Consider the following 21,830-nt stretch of genomic DNA (forward strand, 5'->3'; position numbering starts at 1 on the left):
TATTGAAAGTAGGCACTGATCAAAAGGCTATCGACAAAATACTGATTTCAGTTAAACACTTTCTAGAACTTTCCCTTCTAGAAAACATGGCTCAGAAAAGGGCTTCGTTTCAAGCCAGCTGGATGTGAACAAAGTTCTGATTTTATAGTGTTTGGAGAAGTGCCATGGAGTCAACTTTACAGTTCAAGCAGTATAGTCATCATTTGTTTTTCCTCCCACAGTTCAGTATTTTCAGAGTTTGATAATCATTCAATTTAAACAGCAAATCAAATCACAACTGTTCATAATAAAGACAAACGACGTGTGATTGTGTAAGCGTATGTTACAGTTATTCATTGATCTTTTTAAAGTGCAGATATACAGCTGCTACATATCACGTGGATTCCTCCTGGTGGAATAAACAAATTCCTGTGGCAGGTGGACTGAAACCAAGGTGTTGAGTGAGTGAGAATGGGGAATTCAGTTCTGTGGCTGGAGATACTGGCTTGTGAAACTCTCCAGTTGCCTCTCCAAATCTGTGGCCTTGTGTCTGGAAGAACAAAAAGGAAAAAAAGGTTTAACAAGTACCAGGAGTTCAGACTACTTACAGCCTGGGACACCTTTAGCTGTCCACAACAAAATGCAAAGGAAGATATGTTTTAAGATTAAAAAAAAAAAGAGACCTTTTACCCACTTAATGCAGATACAACTTGACGGTTATAGGCCTTTTTGTTTTTGAGTTACTGAGGTTTGGATTAAACCTATTCTAGTCAAAAGACTAATAACCCTTCATTTTTGAGTTTGTATAGTTGTGATTTTCAAGTATGAAAAAAAAAAAATTGGAGACAAAACTAACTTCAATTTGCAAAGCTTATGGAAGGAGGGTAACATTGTAAAGATTTACCAACTAAGATCTGTGCACAGATCGCACTTATTAACGTAATGTTTATTATTTTGGGGCTTTTTTTCACCTTTATTGGATAGGACAGTGTAGAGACAGGAAATGAGCGGGAGAGAGAGCTGGGGAGGGATCGGGAAATGACCTCGGGTCGGAATCGAACCCGGGTCCCCGGATTTATGGTATGGCGCCTTATCCACCTGAGCCACGACGCCCCCAATGTTTATTATTAATTGATTTATTGTCCTAAAAAGTTGTGTGCTAACCTAAGTGATTTGGAGCTGCTCTGGACTGTTTCTAGCTGCTGGATCTTTGTCGTCAGCCGGCTGATTTCACTTTCCAGGTCCCGTTGGGTTATATCCACCTGCTGGCACAGCCTGGCAAACGTGCTGGCTATCTCCCTGCATGGCACAAACCATCACTCACAACTGTGTACAACCAAATTAACATCTTTATCACAGAATACAAAAAAAAAAAACCTCAATTCCTCAATTCCCCCCCCTTCTATTACAAGTGGTTATTCTTGAGTGGCCTGTTCAGTATTTAAGTTGATAAATACGGTTACTTACTGCTGCACTTGCTGGCTGCAATTTGAACTGGTGAAACTGACGATCATCTGGAGTTTCTCGGTGGCGTAATCTACAAACTGCTTTTTCAGTGCTCTCTCCTTAGCCTTGGTGGTCCAAGTGAGTTTCTCGAATAAATACACCATACCATAAAGACTCATGGATACAGCGATGACTTTCCAGCCTATCATCTTCCATACCTGTTACAAAGACAAATGGGTTGATTATAATACTGTGACCTTAAGCCATGGGTAATGAGCAAGGAATAAATATAATGGGGCATGTTGTTATGGGAAAGTAATCCACAACTGGGTGGTGTGGCATGGCATGGAGTTACTGTTCCCACCCTGGATTATTCCTCTTACATCACAATAAGACAAAAATGCAGAGAATTCAACAGTGCTGTGATATAAGCTGACAAAAAACATGAGTTCCGCTAAAAAAAAAAAAGCAAATGTACAATATTTTCAAACACATTCTTTGTAAGATCATTGGACTTTACACACTGTTGGATTAATATGTTACCCACCACTCCCCCAATGACGACCACACTCATGGAAGTGCGTGAGGTGAGGGAAGCCAGATTTCCAACCATAGACATCATGAGCTCCTCCTGGTTCATCACAGCCTGAGGTTGGTTCGGAGTAGCCACAGCAGCTCTAGGGGGTGGAGCCTGTGCAATGGCACCGCTTCCTGGAGTGATGGCCAAAGGACATGTGAGCTGACACAGACAAATGAGAGAGAAAAAGCTTGTGAGAAGGGGTTCCTCAGTGGCATGTGACAAGCGTAACAAAAGGGTAATAGTGTTCATACAGGCTAATTTATGAATGACATTTTTATAGGACTGAGCCATAAATATCTGAGATTACCTGGAGGTTTTGATCCACCAGCATGAGGGCACGCTTGGCATTGGCTGGGCCAAGGAAACGGTTGACCAGAGCAGTCCAGCCAAGAGAGAATTGAAACTCGATGTTCTCCTGGAAATCAGCACAGAGGATTGCGCAGTTCAGGTCATAGCTGAGGTCAAACTTTCTGGAAGGAATGAGCATGTGGATTTGGCTCTGAACATCAGGGGGCAGTAAAGGCTGCAAACATTCTGTTAGCACAGGGGGCAAGAGAAGATCATTAGAGGACAATGTCCTTCAGTGCTGGTGTGCAGCATGTGCTGTCTCTCATGTGATGAAATTGCATAAGAATAGAACATGTAAAATTATCTATTATGCAGATAAGTTGTCACCATGATCATTCATATACGGACCCTTGGTTAATCAATAACAGCTGCTGTACCAAATCTCTTAATATGAGGAAGCCGGCCAATAAACAATTACATTTTATACCACAGCACTGTTGAATTCACAAGGTGTTATTTAATCTCCTATAAAAGCAGGAAAATGTCTTCATCGTTGTTTTTATAGTAACAATTTTCATTTAGCTTGTATGTTTGACACGCCACATAAATTGATTAAACAATGTGTATATCTGTTAATACGGTTACATTTTCTGTAAGGAGACATTTACATAACGAGCTTTGTAACAGACAGAGGTAAAGCCGTGGTTTTTTTGTCAAAGTAATGTCAAGATAAAGAAAATAAGGGTAGTGAGGGAATGATTGTTTATAGCTGTTACAATGCAAGCAACAGTACACAAAAGTTGTTTCATGGACATTCCACAACATTAAACATAAAAGAATAAAATATGTCAGAAACTGCTGTGGTATAATAGGAATAAAACACTTTATGATGGAAAATAATCAACTTCAATGTGATAGCAGTAACACTGCTTCATGTTGTACTGCATCACACCATCTGTCACTGACTGTCGGTGTATACACACGTTGAGGACAGAATACTGACTATTTTATTATAAAACCACACCGTGGTGTGTTTTATTCCTGACACAATACACTTTTGTATGTTTGTAACATAATAAAATAAGTCTCATTTTAGTTGACTTTCGTTACAATAGGCACACACCGATCATTTCTTTCTGAGAGGACTGCACAGAAGCGTTGACTGCATCAGAGCAGCGGAAAGCCAGGTTCTTTCCCATTCCCTTTTCCACATGATTAAGCAGATCCTGAGAAACAGATTTGCACATTTTGTAAAATTTATACAAGACAAATTTTCCTTGAAAAAAAAAAAATTTACACAAACTTTCTCCTTAGTATAAATGTAGTCAAAATTATCCATCCATCCATTATCTGTAACCGCTTATCCTGTGTTGGGTTGCGGGCAAGCTGGAGCCTACCCCAGCTGACTATGGGCGAGAGGCAGGGTACACCCTGGACAAGTCATCAGATCATCACAGGGCTGACATACTGTATAGAGACAAACAACCATTCACACTCACATTCACACCTACGGTCAATTTAGAGCCACCAATTAGCCTAACCTGCATGTCTTTGGACTGTGGGGGAAACCGGAGCACCCGGAGGAAACCCACATAGACACGGGGAGAACATGCAAACTCCATACTGAAAGGCCTCCGTCAGCCACTGGGCTCAAACCCAGAACCTTCTTGCTGTGAGGTGACAGTGCTAACCACTACACCACCGTGCTGCCGTAGTCAAAATTAATATATATAATTCTATTCACAGTCACTGGATATGAGCAATCGCGCGCTCTGATTAGCCTCTCTACTGCTAGGCTATCAGCTCATATACCGCGAGTAGAGAAAAACAAAATGGCGGCACATGCTGCTGAATCAACCGAGGACGAAATAAAAACTCTACTTGAAAACAAAGCCCCCCAAAAAGTATTTAAAAGAATCAGAAATAGCTAAAAGAATATAGCCCCCCCCCCAAATATCTCTTGTTCCACATTCCAGCTCAGTCAGTGGCAGTAATGCACCTTTAAGTTGGTTTGCCAACCACCAAAAAAAAAAAAACTAAAGAAGGAACCTCCCAAACAAAACAATAAAAAAAAAAGGCAGCAACAAAATATGGAATAAAAGTATTTGATGGCAAGAACGTCTCTTTTTTTTTTCCCCAAGAATTATTATAGCAGCATTTTTCACAAATTGCTACTGCCATTTCGCCGGTTTGTTTACATTCTAAGCGGAAATGATTTGGTCCAATGTTTTGTATAAAATATTTTGTATCGAATTTGCAAAAAATAAAAATGCTGTTTCTCAAAATCCAGTGAATGTGAATAGAATAAAACAATTATTCTACTCAATCCCGCCGTACATGGTTTATAGCTGACGAGGCATGTCAGCTCATGTATGACTTGATTTCGTGAAATAACTTAAATGGAAATAAATTTATGTCTGAAATTTGCTAGTTTAGTTGTATACTAAACCCACAGGGGTAAAGCAGCCAACAAATGAAGGAAGGTTATAGCCTTCATGTCTAAATCATTACAGATTCGGGAGTTTTCTCATCTCATTATCTGTAGCCGCTTTATCCTGTTCTACAGGGTCGCAGGCAAGCTGGAGCCTATCCCAGCTGACTACGGGCGAAAGGTGGGGTACACCCTGGACAAGTCGCCAGGTCATCACAGGGCTGACACAGACACAGACAACCATTCACACTCACATTCACACCTACGCTCAATTTAGAGTCACCAGTTAACCTAACCTGCATGTCTTTGGACTGTGGGGGAAACCGGAGCACCCGGAGGAAACCCACGCGGACACGGGGAGAACATGCAAACTCCACACAGAAAGGCCCTCGCCGGCCACGGGGCTCGAACCCAGGCCTTCTTGCTGTGAGGCGACAGCGCTAACCACTACACCACCGTGCCGCCTTCGCGTTTTTTTTTTTAAATACATAAAATGTTTCCTAAAATAGCACAATAAGTCAGCTTTAAAATGTTAAATATCAAAATCAATCTATTGTACCACTGGAATCATTGTTTCAAGGTGGTGCTACCTACTGTATTTAGCTCTATGATGTCCTTTTGTGTTTTTTTATATAAAAGTGTACGTGTAATAGTGTTCAGAAACTATGTTAGCAAGTCTGTCTGAATTACTCATTAAAAACTGGAACCTCTACGTAACATTAGGCTTATAGCTCCAGTGCCAGCTACCAAAAAGCAACCACTGGACACCAAACTAGTCTTGGCTAAATAGCTATATAAGAAGTAACGGAACTTTGGTATTTTAAGTACTTTAAATTTAAGGCTTACTGAAATTTATTGAGGGCGGCACGGTGGTGTAGTGGTTAGCGCTGTCGCCTCACAGCAAGAAGGTCCGGGTTCGAGCCCCGTGGCCGGCGAGGGCCTTTCTGTGCGGAGTTTGCATGTTCTCCCCGTGTCCGCATGGGTTTCCTCCGGGTGCTCCGGTTTCCCCCACAGTCCAAAGACATGCAGGTTAGGTTAACTGGTGGCTCTAAATTGACCGTAGGTGTGAATGTGAGTGTGAATGGTTGTCTGTGTCTATGTGTCAGCCCTGTGATGACCTGGCGACTTGTCCAGGGTGTACCCCGCCTTTCGCCCGTAGTCAGCTGGGATAGGCTCCAGCTCGCCTGCGACCCTGTAGAACAGGATAAAGCGGCTAGAGATAATGAGATGAGAATGATGAAATTTATTGAGACCTTGCGCTTATAAGGAGAACATAAGCTAATTTAGATGCAGCAATACGCACAAGCTCTCCTTATACGTGTCCAAGAGAAGATCAACTCACTGATTTGTAGATCTTTAACACGTGAGAAGATGGGTGGAAGTCTGAACGAAACTCATCTATGAGCACTGAGAGTCGACAGATCTCCTCTGCCATGGCATTTGATACCTGGTACAGACAGACAGACAGACAGACAGACAGACATTCAATAACCGTCTATAGTCTGTTCTAGATCACTTTCAATATTAGTGCTGCATTTTGCCATTTCTACCTGGTTGGCCACCTGCTCTGAGACCATCTTAATTTTCTTTTTGATATCCTCAGTGAGAAGCTTGAGCTGATTTCGAACAAACTCCAAGCGGTCCATCAGATACTCTCTCTCCTCCAGAGAGGCCACCCTAATAACGGTTACAAAGCCCATCACAGGTACATCTTGCTGCTTATGAATCATGCATATACACAACTGAATACAAACCAGCTCTTTATAACAGAGACATAATGCATGATTGCGATATTAAATTATGCTCCGAATTTCACAGTGGCCTGTCGAAATAAGTTAGAACCAGCTATGCCAGAGTGAAACTCAGAAGACAGAACTAAAGAAAGTGAACCCACCTCTTCTCAGCAGCAGCAATGTGGATCTGATCCATGATGTCTTTAACACTTTCAGTGATCTGCTTTGCCCTGATTGTGTGCTGCTCAAACTTTGTTTTCACTGCTGACTGCGAGATACACTCCTGCGAGGCCACATGCATGTGTTACTGGGATGAGCGGCACTTTAAGGGGCGAGATACTGACCTGCTGCTCCGGCTCGTCCCAAACAAAGGAAGAGGATGAGGAGAAAGTTCAGCAGCAGGTCTGCACCATCGCAGTGTCATGCTTCACCTCACAGTAACTTACAGTAAATAAAATGCAAAAGCATACATTCAAATCAGGTCAAAGATAAAAGTAAAAAAGACTTAAAGATCACATATCACAATCTGGAACAGAAATTAAATGATATCAAAAACAAAATAATGAACAGATGCTCAACACTGTATTTTCTGAACAATAAGTTGGTCATATTGTGTGTGAGGGGCTCCCTGCTCAATTCTATCTGCTTGAACATATTATGTAGCAATATTTCATGCAATTCACTTTATAATATTGATATGGTGATAAACTAAGTCGCCATACACTTTTCTGATAGATGCCAGGATCATCAGTATTTTTATAACTCTGATGCAGCACATTAGCTGCTAAAATTTATAGGAAATCTTTTAAAAATTTTTTAACTTTATTTATATAGACATTAAAGTATCACAAAACTTAGTTTTTCACATTTTTAAAAAATCTAATTTGCTGGTAGTTTGTTAGCAAACCTATATATCGCATCATATAGTCCATCACAGAAACATATTTGAGTATCGTATGATATTTTTGGGCGACACGGTGGTGTAGTGGTTAGCGCTGTCGCCTCACAGCAAGAAGGTCCGGGTTCGAGCCCCGTGGCCGGCAAGGGCCTTTCTGTGCGGAGTTTGCATGTTCTCCCCGTGTCCGCGTGGGTTTCCTCCGGGTGCTCCGGTTTCCCCCACAGTCCAAAGACATGCAGGTTAGGTTAACTGGTGACTCTAAATTGACCGTAGGTGTGAATGGTTGTCTGTGTCTATGTGTCAGCCCTGTGATGACCTGGCGACTTGTCCAGGGTGTACCCCGCCTTTCACCCGTAGTCAGCTGGGATAGGCTCCAGCTTGCCTGCGACCCTGTAGAACAGGATAAAGCGGCTAGAGATAATGAGATGAGATGATATTTTTGTCATATCACCTTACTTCTCATCTCATCATCTCTAGCCGCTTTATCCTGTTCTACAGGGTCGCAAGCAAGCTGGAGCCTATCCCAGCTGACTACAGGCGAAGGGCGGGGTACACCCTGGACAAGTCGCCAGGTCATCACAGGGCTATCACCTTACTTACAATATTTAATTTATTTTAATTTATCTAGAAGTTTTCTCTGGCGGCACAGTGGTGTAGTGGTTAGCGCTGTCACCTCACAGCAAGAAGGTCCTGGGTTCCAGCCCCGTGGCCGGCAAGGGCCTTTCTGTGCGGAGTTTGCATGTTCTCCCCGTGTCCGCGTGGGTTTCCCCCACAGTCCAAAGACATGCAGGTTAGGTTAACTGGTGACTCTAAATTGACCGTAGGTGTGAATGTGAGTGTGAATGGTTGTCTGTGTCTATGTGTCAGCCCTGTGATGACCTGGCGACTTGTCCAGGGTGTACCCCGCCTTTCGCCCGTAGTCAGCTGGGATAGGCTCCAGCTTGCCTGCGACCCTGTAGAACAGGATAAAGCGGCTACAGATAATGAGATGAGAAGTTTTCTCTATTTCTTTTCTCTGTTTATCTGTAATAATGCTGCTGGAATCTTAATTTCCCTGAGGGAACCCGCCCAAAGGGATCAATAAAGTTTTATCTAATCTAATCGAACACTAACAAATGGGCAGATCACAATTAGGCTTATGTCAAAATATTATATTTCTGTATTCAGCAGTTTGAGAATTTTAAAATCACGCACACAAAAAAAACCCCCAAAAACCTCATAGTACAGAAAATACAGTACTCAAAATCATACAAAACATCAACAATCCACAAAACACTGATATATCAAATAGGAAAACACAAATATAATGGTGAACTGAGGAGAAGGGTGTCCTCGCCTTAGCAAATCTAGACTTCAGCAATGAACACACAGATTGATGAAAAAGAGCACATGGGCCTAGGAAAAGGAAATGGCTAGGCAGGGGGAAAAAACTGGCAGAATAATTAAGCTACACTTCAGGAAAGATGTACACGGTGGCAGAAAAAAAACAACTCTGCATGTGCGTGGTGTACGTATCTCAATCCAAATATGATTAAGTTTTAAGACTCATGACACTGGGGAACACAATTTTTGTTGAGTTAGGTCTGACAGCTGTTTTTAACTAATTTTTGGGTGCGGAATCCAAAACTGATCTCAGTTTTTCTCTATCACGTCAAGTTTTTGAACTATAGGATCCCCGTTTTTTTTTTTAAATATGAAAAATACTGTACTTAACAGATATGTGCTTGTTTTATAAAAATTCACAAATATTGACATACAATGAAATATGAAAGAAACAGGCATGACTGCAATGTTTATTTAACACTTATGTTTTTACAAAGGATATGGCTACTGTAATTATAATTGTGTGCAAGTAGTTAAGGTAAAAATTTACGTTTATACAGTAGCTCTTTCTGGAGTGTTCAACTTAAGGACTATCACGTTTGATGCTCCAACAATAGTCAGCCATCATATGTACAGTGGTGCTTGAAAGTTTGTGAACCCTTTATAATTTTCTATATTTCTGCATAAATATGACCTAAAACATCATCAGATTTTCACACAAGTCCTAAAAGTAGATAAAGAGAACCCAGTTAAACAAATGAGACAAAAATATTAGACTTGGTCACTTATTTACTGAGGAAAATGAGCCAATATTACATATCTGTGAGTGGCAAAAAGTATGTGAACTTCTAGGATTCGCAGTTAATTTGAAGGTGAAATTAGAGTCAGGTGTTTTCAATCAATGGGATGACAATCAGGTGTGAGTGGGCACCCTGTTTTATTTAAAGAACAGGGATCTATCAAAGTCTGATCTGCACAACACATGTTTGTGGAAGTGTATCATGGCATGAACAAAGGAGATTTCTGAGGACCTCAGAAAAAGCGTTGCTGATGCTCATCAGGCTGGAAAAGGTTACAAAAGCATCTCTAAAGAGTTTGGACTCCACCAATCCACAGTCAGACAGATTGTGTACAAATGGAGGAAATTCAAGACCATTGTTACCCTCCCCAGGAGTGGTCGACCAACAAAGATCACTCCAAGAGCAAGGCGTGTAATAGTCGGTGAGGTCACAAAGGACCCCAGGGTAACTTCTAAGCAACTGAAGGCCTCTCTCACATTGGCTAATGTTAATGTTCATGAGTCCACCATCAGGAGAACACTGAACAACAATGGTGTTCATGGCAGGGTTGCAAGGAGAAAGCCACTGCTCTCCAAAAAGAACATTGCTGCTCGTCTGCAGTTTGCTAAAGATCACGTGGACAAGCCAGAAGGCTACGGGAAAAATGTTTTGTGGACGGTTGAGACCAGAATAGAACTTTTTGATTTAAATGAGAAGTGTTATGTTTGAAGAAAGGAAACCACTGCATTCCAGCATAAGAACCTGATCCCATCTGTGAAACATGGTGGTGGTAGTATCATGGTTTGGGCCTGTTTTGCTGCATCTGAGCCAGGACGGCTTGCCATCATTGATGGAACAATGAATTCTGAATTATACCAGCGAATTCAAAAGGAAAATGTCAGGACATCTGTCCATGAACTGTATCTCAAGAGAAGGTGGGTAATGCAGCAAGACAACGACCCTAAGCACACAAGTCGTTCTACCAAAGAATGGTTAAAGAAGAATAAAGTTAATGTTTTGGAATGGCCAAGTCAAAGTCCTGACCTTAATCCAATGGAAATGCTGTGGAAGGACCTGAAGTGAACAGTTCATGTGAGGAAACCCACCAACATCCCAGAGTTGAAGCTGTTCTGTATGGAGGAATGGGCTAAAATTCCTCCAGGCCGGTGTGCAGGACTGATCAACAGTTACTGGAAACGTTTAGTTGCAGTTACTGCTGCACAAGGGGGTCACACCAGATACTGAAAGCAAAGGTTCACATACTTTTGCCACTCACAAATATGTAATATTGGATCATTTTCCTCAATAAATAAGTGACCAAGTATAATATTTTTGTCTCATTTGTTTAACTGGGTTCTCTTTATCTACTTTTAGGACTTGTGTGAAAATCTGATGATGTTTTAGATCATATTTATGCAGAAATATAGAAAATTCTGAAGGGTTCACAAACTTTCAAGCACCACTGTACATCCCATCTACCTTGATAACGTTCTTCCATAACCTTCAAATAGTCTTACTACAGCTAATCAGTGGAATTTTGCTTATCTGGAGGGTAAGCTGTGGAGAAAAAACTTGACGTGCTAGAAAAAAAAAAAAAAAAAAACTGACTGCAATTTTGGAATCAGCATGCCAATTTTAGTTTTAATCAGCATAAAAATCTAACTCAACAGAAAAAATTTTTCAAATTGTTCCCCAGTGTGATAATTTGATAATTTATGAACTATTGTAAATATTGGTGTGCATTTTCAACCTGCTTGAGAAATCTCCCTTTCTTAACACTTATAATGGAAATGACAAATGAGTTATTTCTAAGCACGAAACCTAAAGATGTAAAAATCAGGAAAAAAAAAGTCACAGTGAGTCAAGATACAAGAATCCTCAGCCTCCTGATAGATTAAAAATTCATAATACTAACATTAATCCTAGCTTTAAGTCTTACAGATGTTATCTGAAGGCATAAAGTTATAAGGGATTAAGAGATAATGCACAATTTATGAAAAACTTTTGCTTGTGGTGTCAGAAAGCAGCAGACAAGAAATAATCTGGTAATAATTTATACTTGAAAACAAGTCAGTTCTATTTGATCAATTTTCTTGATCTCACCAACATTAAAATAAAAATATCTTGACATGTACTTTTTATCTCAGTGCTGTGATATTTTAATTTACACTACCTACAGCTTTAAGAAATCAGTTGAAGACGTTTGCCTAAATGCACTGTATTTATATTTAAACGCAATTTACTGTAGACAAGTTATAAAGCTCTAAGAGGATGCGTTTGGGGTTACATGAAAACCATCAAGCTCGTGTTGATTCCTACTTTATCTCACTAGAATATTTAGTGGAGAAGTCAGTTTTCAATTGATCATCAATCTGTATTTCAATTCCCAAAACAGCTCATCGTTAAACAAACATTCATTTAAAAATGTCAGAAATACTTTATTTGGATGGTCTGAGTCAGTGACCTACATGGCTTTCTTTCTCTCCTTTCATTTACATTTTACTTGCTTAAAGACACCAGGTGAAATATGACCAAGACTATAGCAGATTTTTTTTTTTAGTTCATTCTAGAGGTTTCTACTGCTTTTTGAAAATTTTAATATTTTATTTCCAGTTAAACTCTACTGCCATTTATATCCTCAGGTCTCCCTACTCTAATGCACTTGTTTCAACTCAAACAGCTTCTAGATGAGACTAAATTTTTCATCTGGACTTATTTTTTGATGTTGTTCTGGCAATAAACAGACATCGCATATCCATGGTTATCATCCCAGCAACCACTTGCCTCAAATGTCCTCTCAAAGCTCTGGAACGCCTTCAGTCTTTCCTGGAAGCCTTCTGCTAATGCTCCACCTGGAAAGAAACACTGCAGATTTAGTACAGCAGCCCATCTCAAGAGGACATAAAAGGCATGCCTGACTTGAACTGAAGTATGAAAAGTTTAGGTCAAATCAGGGACAGGGTGTCGCCGATCCTCCACTGGCAAGCAGATATTCATGGCTAAAAGTGCTTTGGGAATTTAATGCATCTTTATGGACTTAAACAGAAAGAGAACATAAATGCAACAGAGTAATGTCGCTTTTCCACTACCAACGCGGCTGAGTTGGGCTGAGCCGTGCCGTGCTGAGTTGGGCTGAGTCGAGCTGAGTGGGGCTGTTGGAGTTGCATTTCGACTACAACCGCGCTGAACCGTGCTGGCTGGAAGTGGGTGGACACATTGGGTGGAGTTACCGAAAGTGGGTGGACGTCACGTGATGTCGTTAGGCAGCGCAAACAGTGACATCAGTGACCTTTTAAGCGGTAGTCTCACAACCCGGATAGTAAACAATAAACATGGAGTCGTTAGTGTTGCTGGTCTTGGTGCTGTGGCTTGTTGTCACCGACAACGCCAACAGATACTGGCAAGAGCGTATAGATGAGGCGAGGCGCATAAGGCTTCAGAAATTCTCATAATTCGTAATTATTCTTCTTTCGGGTTTACGGCGTTTACAGATCCCAGCGTGCTCGCGGGGCGTGTGTGGGCATGTGAGGACACTCCTCCTCACCAATCAGTGCACAGGGGAGTGTCTCCTCATGCCCCTAGCCCCACTCGGCTCGGTTTGGCTCGCTTCAGCCCTACTCCAAAACCGTGCGAGTTTTGGGAGCTGAGTAGGGCTGAAGCGAGCTGAGTCGTGCTGTTCTGAGGTAGTCGAAACGCGAGCCGTGTCGGGCTGAAGTGAGCTGAAGCGAGCTGAAGTGAGCTGAAAAAGGGTAGTGGAAAAGGGCCATAAGTGAACTTGTGTTTTAAGGTGTGTCTAGATTGAAACATGGCCTAAAATGGAAAGCATATCTAATGTGTTTAAAAATTATTCTGAAATATGTCTAAGGCCCTGTTTACATTTGGTTTTAAAACGTGTCCTAGGTGATCGGATCACAAGTGGACAGCCAAGACACATCGCCGTTTACACCTGTGTGTATCATGCATCTCAAAGGTGTCCAGCTGATCACTTGTGTTCAGATTTCGTTACTACCTACATCACTTCTGCTAAAAGGTCAAAGAGCTCCGTGCACAGTTATGTTAAAAACATAAAAGTCGCAACATATCATCATTATTTTCTTGCTCTCCACCCCCTTCCAGACCACCTCGGCAAGTGGTTTGAATGATCGGATCACAACATGCCTTGGTGATCGTTTATGCGTGATCCCCTTGTGATCCAATCACCTAAGACACATTCTGAAACTAAATGTAAACAGGGCTTAAATTGTGTTAATCAGCCTTTGATATAATGATTAACTCTAAATTGTGAAATACACATACTGTATGATTTCTTCTTTATTGCTAGAAAATAAGTTGTGGTATGAATGAATATAAATCTGTCATCATCTCATCTCATCTCATTATCTCAAGCCGCTTTATCCTTCTACAGGGTCACAGGCAAGCTGGAGCCTATCCCAGCTGACTACAGGCGAAAGGCGGGGTACACCCTGGACAAGTCGCCAGATCATCACAGGGCTGACACATAGACACAGACAACCATTCACACTCACATTCACACCTACGGTCAATTTAGAGTCACCAGTTAACCTAACCTGCATGTCTTTGGACTGTGGGGGAAACCGGAGCACCCGGAGGAAACCCACGCGGACACGGGGAGAACATGCAAACTCCACACAGAAAGGCCCTTGCCGGCCACGGGGCTCGAACCCAGGACCTTCTTGCTGTGAGGCGACAGCGCTAACCACTACACCACCGTGCCGCCCATTTGTCATCATTATGAAACAAAAATAAATATATTAAACTGAGTCATGATCATAATCAGATTAGAGAATAGATGCAGTTAATGATAAAATATAATAATACATTAAAAAAACAACTGTAGATTATAGCCTTTCAAAGGCTCACAAAGAAAAAAAGAATTCAATTTATGTGATCATGCTATGATTTATTATTCAATGATGTATTTATTGCAATGAAATATTACAAAATTCACTGCAATATACATTAATTGCTGATTTTTATGGTGTACTTCACACATCCTCGCTCACCTCCAATAAAGGCCCTGAGAGTCAACGTCATGTGGGTTTAGATGTGTCTTGGTTTCTGGCTGGTTGTTAAATACATGCATGAATAGGTTTTTTTTCCCTTTATCATTTTCCCCAGTCTTTGATAACAGGATCATCCTGTGCTTAATATGTTTGTGACTGCTGTTCACAAGTCATACAACAGAGATAAAATCATCTGCTAAATAAATAAATAAACGAATAAGGAAGTCATCGTTCAACTTCTCATGAGTATGTGGGTACACTGTGGCTGTTACTAAGCACGGTCAACACCGGAGTAACCACGTATGACATGCTGGCAGAAGTAGGCAGCTAAAGTGCCATGTACCCTGAGCGTGACCTGCTTACCAGACTCTGGCATACCCTGCGCCCGCTGCATTCTGGAGTTCAGCACCTCCTTGGCAGACACGAAGAAGATATGATTTGGAGCCTGTTGGCGATCCACCACCCTGAGTTCCTCCACCAGGAAGTTCACACACCGGTCCATGTGCTGCTTACGTACCTAAAGTAGAAGGTAGTTGTAAAATCAGTCATATAATCTCGCAAAATAAAGAGACTATGAAAAAAGGACAATATATGGGAAATTTGTGATTAAAAAAAAAACAAATAAGGCACTCACATCCTCCATGTATTCTGGTTCAGAGGCGGAAGCGTCCCAGCGATTATTCAGGATGAAAATGTTGGGCTTTGAAAGGCGTTCGTTTACTTTGTGGAAGAATTGTTTCTCCTTTGAGGAAGAAAGCACAAAGGAAGGTCAGAACACTTAAACTCTGGTAACATGGTAGCAACTCAGCTGAGGAAAAACTCCATTCTCCAACAATCCACATACACACACACGCGCAACAAAAGGGACGCCTGTGCATCCTGTCTTATCTGAGCGGAAGTGTTTCATGACTGAACAATAAAACACAACCTAAACGGTTATTCACAAAATAAACAGGTCATCTTTTTACCATGCAGGCCTAGTACATGAAATTAAACAAGATCTTACTGGCTTTCTGAATTCAGGACAAATTTGCCAAAGAACCAAAATATTTACTAATTTACTTCCAGACTGATACACAAGCCAATTAGTTGGTATTAAACATCTACGAAATGTCTCCCTCTAAAGTCATTAAAGGTAAACTGCCATTCAGATTTTAAGTGTAGGTCATGAAAAGAATTTTCCCTGACATCCAATTATTTTTGTCTAGTGGACCGAAAGCTACTGAATTCGAATCACAGACTTCCAGTTTTATTAGGTTTTTTTTTTTAATGGAACAAATAATGAATTTAGGACCATGTGGCCCTAAATTCCCTGCTATTTTTTCCTGCTTCACCATGACCCAATTCAAGATACTATGTCATGCATCACGTGGTGGGCTTTCCCCATTCGCACAAGGCACTGTGGGATACAAATTTGAAACGGGAGAGAAAAATGGCAGATGCGAGTGTGCGAATGAAACGTGAAAGACCGACTACAGTAACGGAAAGCGAGAAGAAAAGACGTTATGTTGCGAAGGAAAGATAACGCAGGACCAAACTAATAAATATCGGTGGTCAGCGAGCACCTCGGTGTGATCAGCTGTTCGTTTAGCGACGGAATGATGTAACTGTCAGTGCACGGTCAAGGTAAACCTGTAGATGTCGGTAATGCAACACTGTGGATGCCAGCTGCTGTAAAACCCAAAAGAAGAAGGAGAAGAAGGTAAACCTGCGCATGCACACACGGACTTCTTCTGTCTGCTTGAAGCGAGCGATTTCATGCATATTATTTGCTAGCCAATCCCCTCAAGTTAAATAACTTCCCAGCCACATTTTTCTTCTTTTTTTTTGAGATATTACAGAAATAAACTAGTGCTGTCAAAAATGTCGCGTTATTAACACGTTAACTTGACTCAATTTTAACGGCGATAATTTTTTTAGCACGAGATTAACGCTCTGTGACATGATGTAGGTTTTTCATAAGCTTTTGAAACTGCCAGGAACTTGGAACAAAGACTTTGCTTAGAAAACCAGCAGCTAGACTGTAATGCCACGCCCCACAAAGCCAGAGTCCTCTGCCCCCCCCCCGAACCAGTGCGGGCAGGGCGAGCTAGTAGAGATGGGATTTATGGCTCTTTGATGGGATCCGCATCTTTGTGATCCGTTCTTTGAAAAAAGCCGTTCAAAAGACTGGCTAATTTGGCTCTTTTTAAATATTTATTCAGTTTTAAGAAGACAGCGTCTAAAGAAGCTAGATCCCTCTGAACTGTAAACTCAATGCTATCCCAGAAATCCTTCCTGTAATATGCAAATTTGGCCGCCTCTGATTGGACAGCACGACGCATCAACAGGCAGAAAGTGTAAAAGTACAAAATGTGTTAAGTGATCTGAAACAGTAAAGATCAGATTCAATGCAATATTTATCAACGAACAATTTAAACTTAATATAATAGTGTACTTTATATTATAATCAAGCATGTCAAGCCTACTGTCACTGTCTAACCTATCTCTCTGATTAGAGTTGTAGACTAACTCAAACAGTAGATCATTTCACTCATGGTTCTCTTGCTAGTCTCGCGCCGGTGCTCGGCTTAGGTTTCACTTTGCAGTGGCTGTGTCAAGACGTGTTATGCTTTGCAATAAAAAAAAAAACATTGGTACAAAGCAAGCCCATTCACTTTTTTATGCTGATAAGAGAATTACAATGGTTTTTTATGTGACAAAAATGTGCGATTAAATTGCAATTAATCGCGAGTTAACTATGACTGTCGCGACATTAATCGCGATTAAATATTTTAATCGCTTGACAGCACTAAAATAAACATATCACAATGACCAAATTTCAGAGAGAACAAAATTTCACCGATTTTATAAAATTGAAAGGCTGTCTAGCTTTAAGATGTTTTAGGGCAGGACTTCTGACCAGATTTCTATATAATTGTTAGAGTTTTCCAATTTCAATCTCCAGTTTTCCCCCACCTTTTACTGATTCATACATTATAATTCTGACTGGTTCTAACTATTTTTATGTGCTGCTGATTATTATGTGTGTTCATGCTTTATTGTGTTGGATCAAAGCAAGCTGTTTAAATAAACTGGATACGTAGAGGACTTTGTAAATATCTACTGTTTAAGCAGAAATTCATTTTGCTCACTGATAAAATATAAATAATATTATATATAAAAGTCAAATAGATGCTGCAGCTCTGCTCCAAGCTCATAAGTGCCTCGGTAGCCTCTGCATGCCATGCATACTTCATTTGATCTAAACAGAGCCGGGAATGAGCATCTGCTCTCCAGTACACAACCAATCACAAAGCTCAGCAACATGCCACTCCTCCACTCTACCAAGTGGAAACACATCTTCACTTATTTGGTGCTATGATCAAGCTTAAGCAAACCTGTGACTCTACATACCACATAAGTTGACTGTGTAATGACTTCCAGTGAATTAGGAGACACCCAGTATAACCAATTTAAAAATTTTCAAATCTCTGTGTTATTTTGCTATTTAAATAGGCTATGAAAAACAACAGTTTTGAAATGTTAATAAGATGCACTGTAGTAGCTTCTCACTGTGTTCATTAGCGTAGACTCAGAGTTAGCCACCAGCACAAACACATCGGCGTCCAGACAGAACTTGTCGATCCAGCTGTCCAACTCTGTGGTGACGTCAGTCCCGGGACTGTGGATACAAAACACGATCACCTAAGCTACTTATTTATTTTAATGGTAATACACAAGAAAGGCATGCACATGTATCAATGTACAGACATACAACAATGCCCATTTTAAAAAAAGACATCTGTCATATAAATCAATACCTGTCCATGAGTACTAGGTCATCCCTGAGAAGTGCGCACTTTGCTTTGGGCCAGAAGACCTTAACCAAACAGCCAGCATCAAGACTCTCATCCATATGCAGTGCATGAGCCAGCTGATTGACAGTCTGTGAAAATACAGGTCAAAGCATGACATTAACAATTATAAAATGTCGCTATAAACGTAAAACATACATGATGTTTTTTAGCAAATACAGTATAAAGAGTGCTTGCATTGGCAAACTGCTGTAATATGAGTGAGAGAGAAGCATTTCAAGACATGCTGTTATAGAAAAATAATCAATTTGATAACAGGGTGGTAACAGAAACTCCACTTCATGTCATGCTGCATCACACCACCCTGTCATTTATCATTCTGAGTGATTATATGATTAATTATTTTCCTATTACAGCACACACCCCAAAGTTTTTTTCCCCTTACAGAAACATAACCTAAAATCCAATTCCATAATGTCACCTGACTGTTGTAGTTTAATAAGTCTTGTCAAGCTGGCTCTCACCTTGATGCTCTTCTCTTCCTCTGATCCCTCAGTTTTCAGATAAGCCCTATCTTCATCAGTGCCTTCAACGCTCAAAAAGCAGTTAGTTGTGTGGCCGATGCCACTGGGCATCACCCGGTCGCGCAGCATGGCATTGATAACTGTGCTCTTTCCATTGCTTGTTCTGGTTAAATATAACAAACCATTAGAAAATCATTCATACAAATCCAGCCTCAAGTTACAATTCAGCAAATTATTTGCTTCAGAAGGAAACAGAAGTCACCTGCCAAAAAAGGCCACCTTCATATGTCTGCGAGCCAGCACCTCTTTGATAACTGTTAGTTTGCTGATGTATGCCTCTGTCACCTCCAACTGATGTCTATTTGCAATGTGCTCTAATGATTCATTATAACATGTATCTGATAGACAAGCAGACAAAGAATCAGAAAAATCACACCAACAAAAATACTTGTTTCACTCAAAAAAAAAAAAAAAACGATTCATTTCATTTCACCTTTAACAAACTGTGAACTGTCCTGGGCGTAATTAAGCAGCTGCTCAAAAACTTCACCAATCTTCTTTTTGGCCAGTACAAAGTGTTTGAGAGGAGAGCGTTCCTCGTGGTCCATGTCTTTATCTGTAAGTAGGACAACATTCCGGGCTCAAATTTCACCACTAATCATTTTTCTGATAGCAAGTTGTTATTTTCCTTTTCCCCTTACCTTTACAATCTTTAAACAAGGAAGATGTGCCAAACCTGCAGAAAAACACAATATTTAAATTCACTGACTTTTCGTTCATACAGGTTTATTTCCTAAATCCTATTTTCGATTGCCTGTTTTGCAAATTATAGTTATTCTTTTTTACCTGATTGGGAAAAGAAAGTGATTTAGTGTTGCCTTTTTTTTTCCTTTGCAGACTGCAGAAAATATATTTTCTGCATATTATTTTTACATTTGGCGGCACGGTGATGTAGTAGTTAGCACGGTCGCCTCACAGCGAGAAGGTTCCGGGTTCGAACCCAGCGGCCAGCGAGGGCCTTTCTGTGTGGAGTTTGCATGTTCTCCCCGTGTCTGCGTGGGTTTCCTCCGGGTGCTCCGGTTTCCCCCACAGTCCAAAGACATGCAGTTAGGTTAACGTGGGGCGGCCTTGGGCTGAGGTGCCCTTGAGCAAGGCACCGAACCCCTGACTGCTCCCCGGGCGCTCTGGTGTGGCTGTGTGTGTTCACTGCTTCAGATGGGTTAAATGCAGAGGATGAATTTCACTGTGCTTGAAGTGAAGTGTGCATGTGACAAATAAAGGTTTCTTCTTTCTTTCTACATTTACAGATGTTAAAATCAATCATTTTAACCATTTAATTAAGTGTAAAAAAAAAACTTTTTGATGATTTTTGTTTGTGGGACCTGGTGAGCAAACATTTGGAAAAATTAAATATCGTGATAAATATAGTATCACGTCAAAGTATCGTGATTTTTTTTTTTTTATATGGGCCAACTCTAATCGAAACTGAAACCTACCTTTTGCTCTAATATCGTATGACAAACAAAAACAACGTGTAAAAGTTGAAATTAGTTTGTTTTTATTTAAAAAATCAGCAGAAACCACAGCAGTGTTTGCCCTTCAGTTATCTGTAATGTTTGTCTCCTCATGTTTGTCTCAATCATTAACAGCCTCAGCCTAGAAAGGTTATTCAATGAGTCTAAATAAGGAAAGAAAAATAGTTGTTACAGGGTTTTTTTCCCCCAGTCTCCACTTATAACGTTTTATCACTTAATCTGAATATATATATAGGTAATAAAAGTGTGTTTGACGTTTATATTTACTTGATTTACCTCATCGAACATTTAGTTTAGCTACCTTGCTAGCTACACAGGCTAGCCCATAGTTTAAAAAATAATAATAATACAAAAAACCCCAAGTAATTATTTAAATTATTTTCTTATATTAAAATAAGTTAATATTCGCTTTTAGATAGCTAAACAAAACAACTACGATAATTACAGCTACAACTAAGTGACCTAAGTCGACTAAAGGTATGCAGCTAAAGGGAATGCAGGATGCTAACAAGCTAACTTGTTCACGCGTTCAGTGTCAATTTTTTTTTTTTTTTTTTTTTACCTCAGATTACTTAGCAAATGACAAAAGACAGTGTATAACGCTCAAAAATATGTCGAATGTAACCAGTTGCTTACCGAATCAGCGACTGATTATATCTTCTTTGGACTGGCCATGCTAGTGCCAGCTAGAGGAAAATATTTGACACACACAACATGCAGAGCTGTTTCCAAAGTAAAAGTCTGGATGTCTTTACTGAAAACACACCACTGATCTATGAACACCAAGTGTGCCTCAGAAGTGGAAATGAACAAAGCACCTTCTTGTGTTACTGTGCTTAAGTCTGCTTTTTAAGTGTCTGTATGCTTTATTTGAGTTTTTCTTCCACTTCATGCTTCTGACAAATCTACCATCCTCCCTACTCAGGACATTTTCAAACACATCACAACATTTCTCTATAATCATACTGTATATTTCATTCATTCATTCATTCATCTTGGATAGCCATTTCATCCTGGGCAGTGTCGCTGTAGATCCAGAGTCTATCTGAGGAACATTGGATAAGTCGGGAATACACGTACACCCTGGATGGGACAGTTCTGTCCCGGGGCACCATGCACACCTATATTCAAATCTAGGGACGATGTAAATTTACCAATTTACCTACAGGCGTGTTTTTTTGGGAGGTCGGAGGAATCTGGAGAACCTGGAGCAAATCCACATGGACACGAGGAGAACAACTCAACCACTGGTGGTCCTAAGCCCAGCTGAGAAAGGAGGAAGGTTGGGCGTGGGGCGAGCTACTTCACCTGCTAAAAAGAAGTCAAACACAGGCCCTGTTTACATTTGGTTTTAAAATGCATCTTGGGTTATCGGATCATAAGTGGACAGGTGAGGCACGTTGCCATTTACACCTTTGTCTATCATGAGTCTGTTTCCAAGGTATCCAGCTGACCACTTGTGTTCAGATTTGGATACACCCTCCATCACTTTT

At 40.6% G+C, this 21,830-nt stretch overlaps 1 protein-coding gene across 1 annotated transcript; it reads right to left on the minus strand.

Moving 5' to 3' along the window:
• Positions 1 to 119: 119 nt before the first annotated feature.
• On the minus strand, positions 120 to 21,059 carry mfn1b (mitofusin 1b). Its single transcript, XM_060940991.1, has 19 exons — positions 20,974 to 21,059; positions 19,504 to 19,538; positions 19,296 to 19,418; positions 19,065 to 19,200; positions 18,803 to 18,965; positions 18,285 to 18,409; positions 18,037 to 18,145; positions 15,116 to 15,223; positions 14,845 to 14,998; positions 12,242 to 12,309; positions 6,619 to 6,740; positions 6,275 to 6,401; positions 6,067 to 6,171; positions 3,417 to 3,519; positions 2,313 to 2,539; positions 1,973 to 2,164; positions 1,447 to 1,643; positions 1,144 to 1,278; positions 120 to 529 (listed from the first exon to the last, which is right to left on the minus strand). Exons 3-19 carry the CDS (start codon positions 19,408 to 19,410, stop codon positions 460 to 462), a joined length of 2,256 nt encoding a protein of 751 aa, XP_060796974.1. The 5' UTR covers positions 19,411 to 19,418; positions 19,504 to 19,538; positions 20,974 to 21,059; the 3' UTR covers positions 120 to 459.
• Between the last annotated feature and the right edge of the window lie 771 nt (positions 21,060 to 21,830).

This window comes from Neoarius graeffei, chromosome 15 (genome assembly GCF_027579695.1).
Source record: "Neoarius graeffei isolate fNeoGra1 chromosome 15, fNeoGra1.pri, whole genome shotgun sequence".
Taxonomy (NCBI): Eukaryota; Metazoa; Chordata; class Actinopteri; order Siluriformes; family Ariidae; genus Neoarius; species Neoarius graeffei.

Coding starts and splice junctions, on each gene's coding strand:
- mfn1b (XM_060940991.1), bottom strand. CDS start 19,410: ATGGACCACGAGGAACGCTCTCCTCTCAAACACTTTGTACTGGCCAAA. Junction 19,201..19,295: donor CAGTTCACAGTTTGTTAAAG/GTGAAATGAAAT, acceptor CTTGTCTATCAG/ATACATGTTATAATGAATCA. Junction 6,172..6,274: donor CAGAGCAGGTGGCCAACCAG/GTAGAAATGGCA, acceptor TGTCTGTACCAG/GTATCAAATGCCATGGCAGA.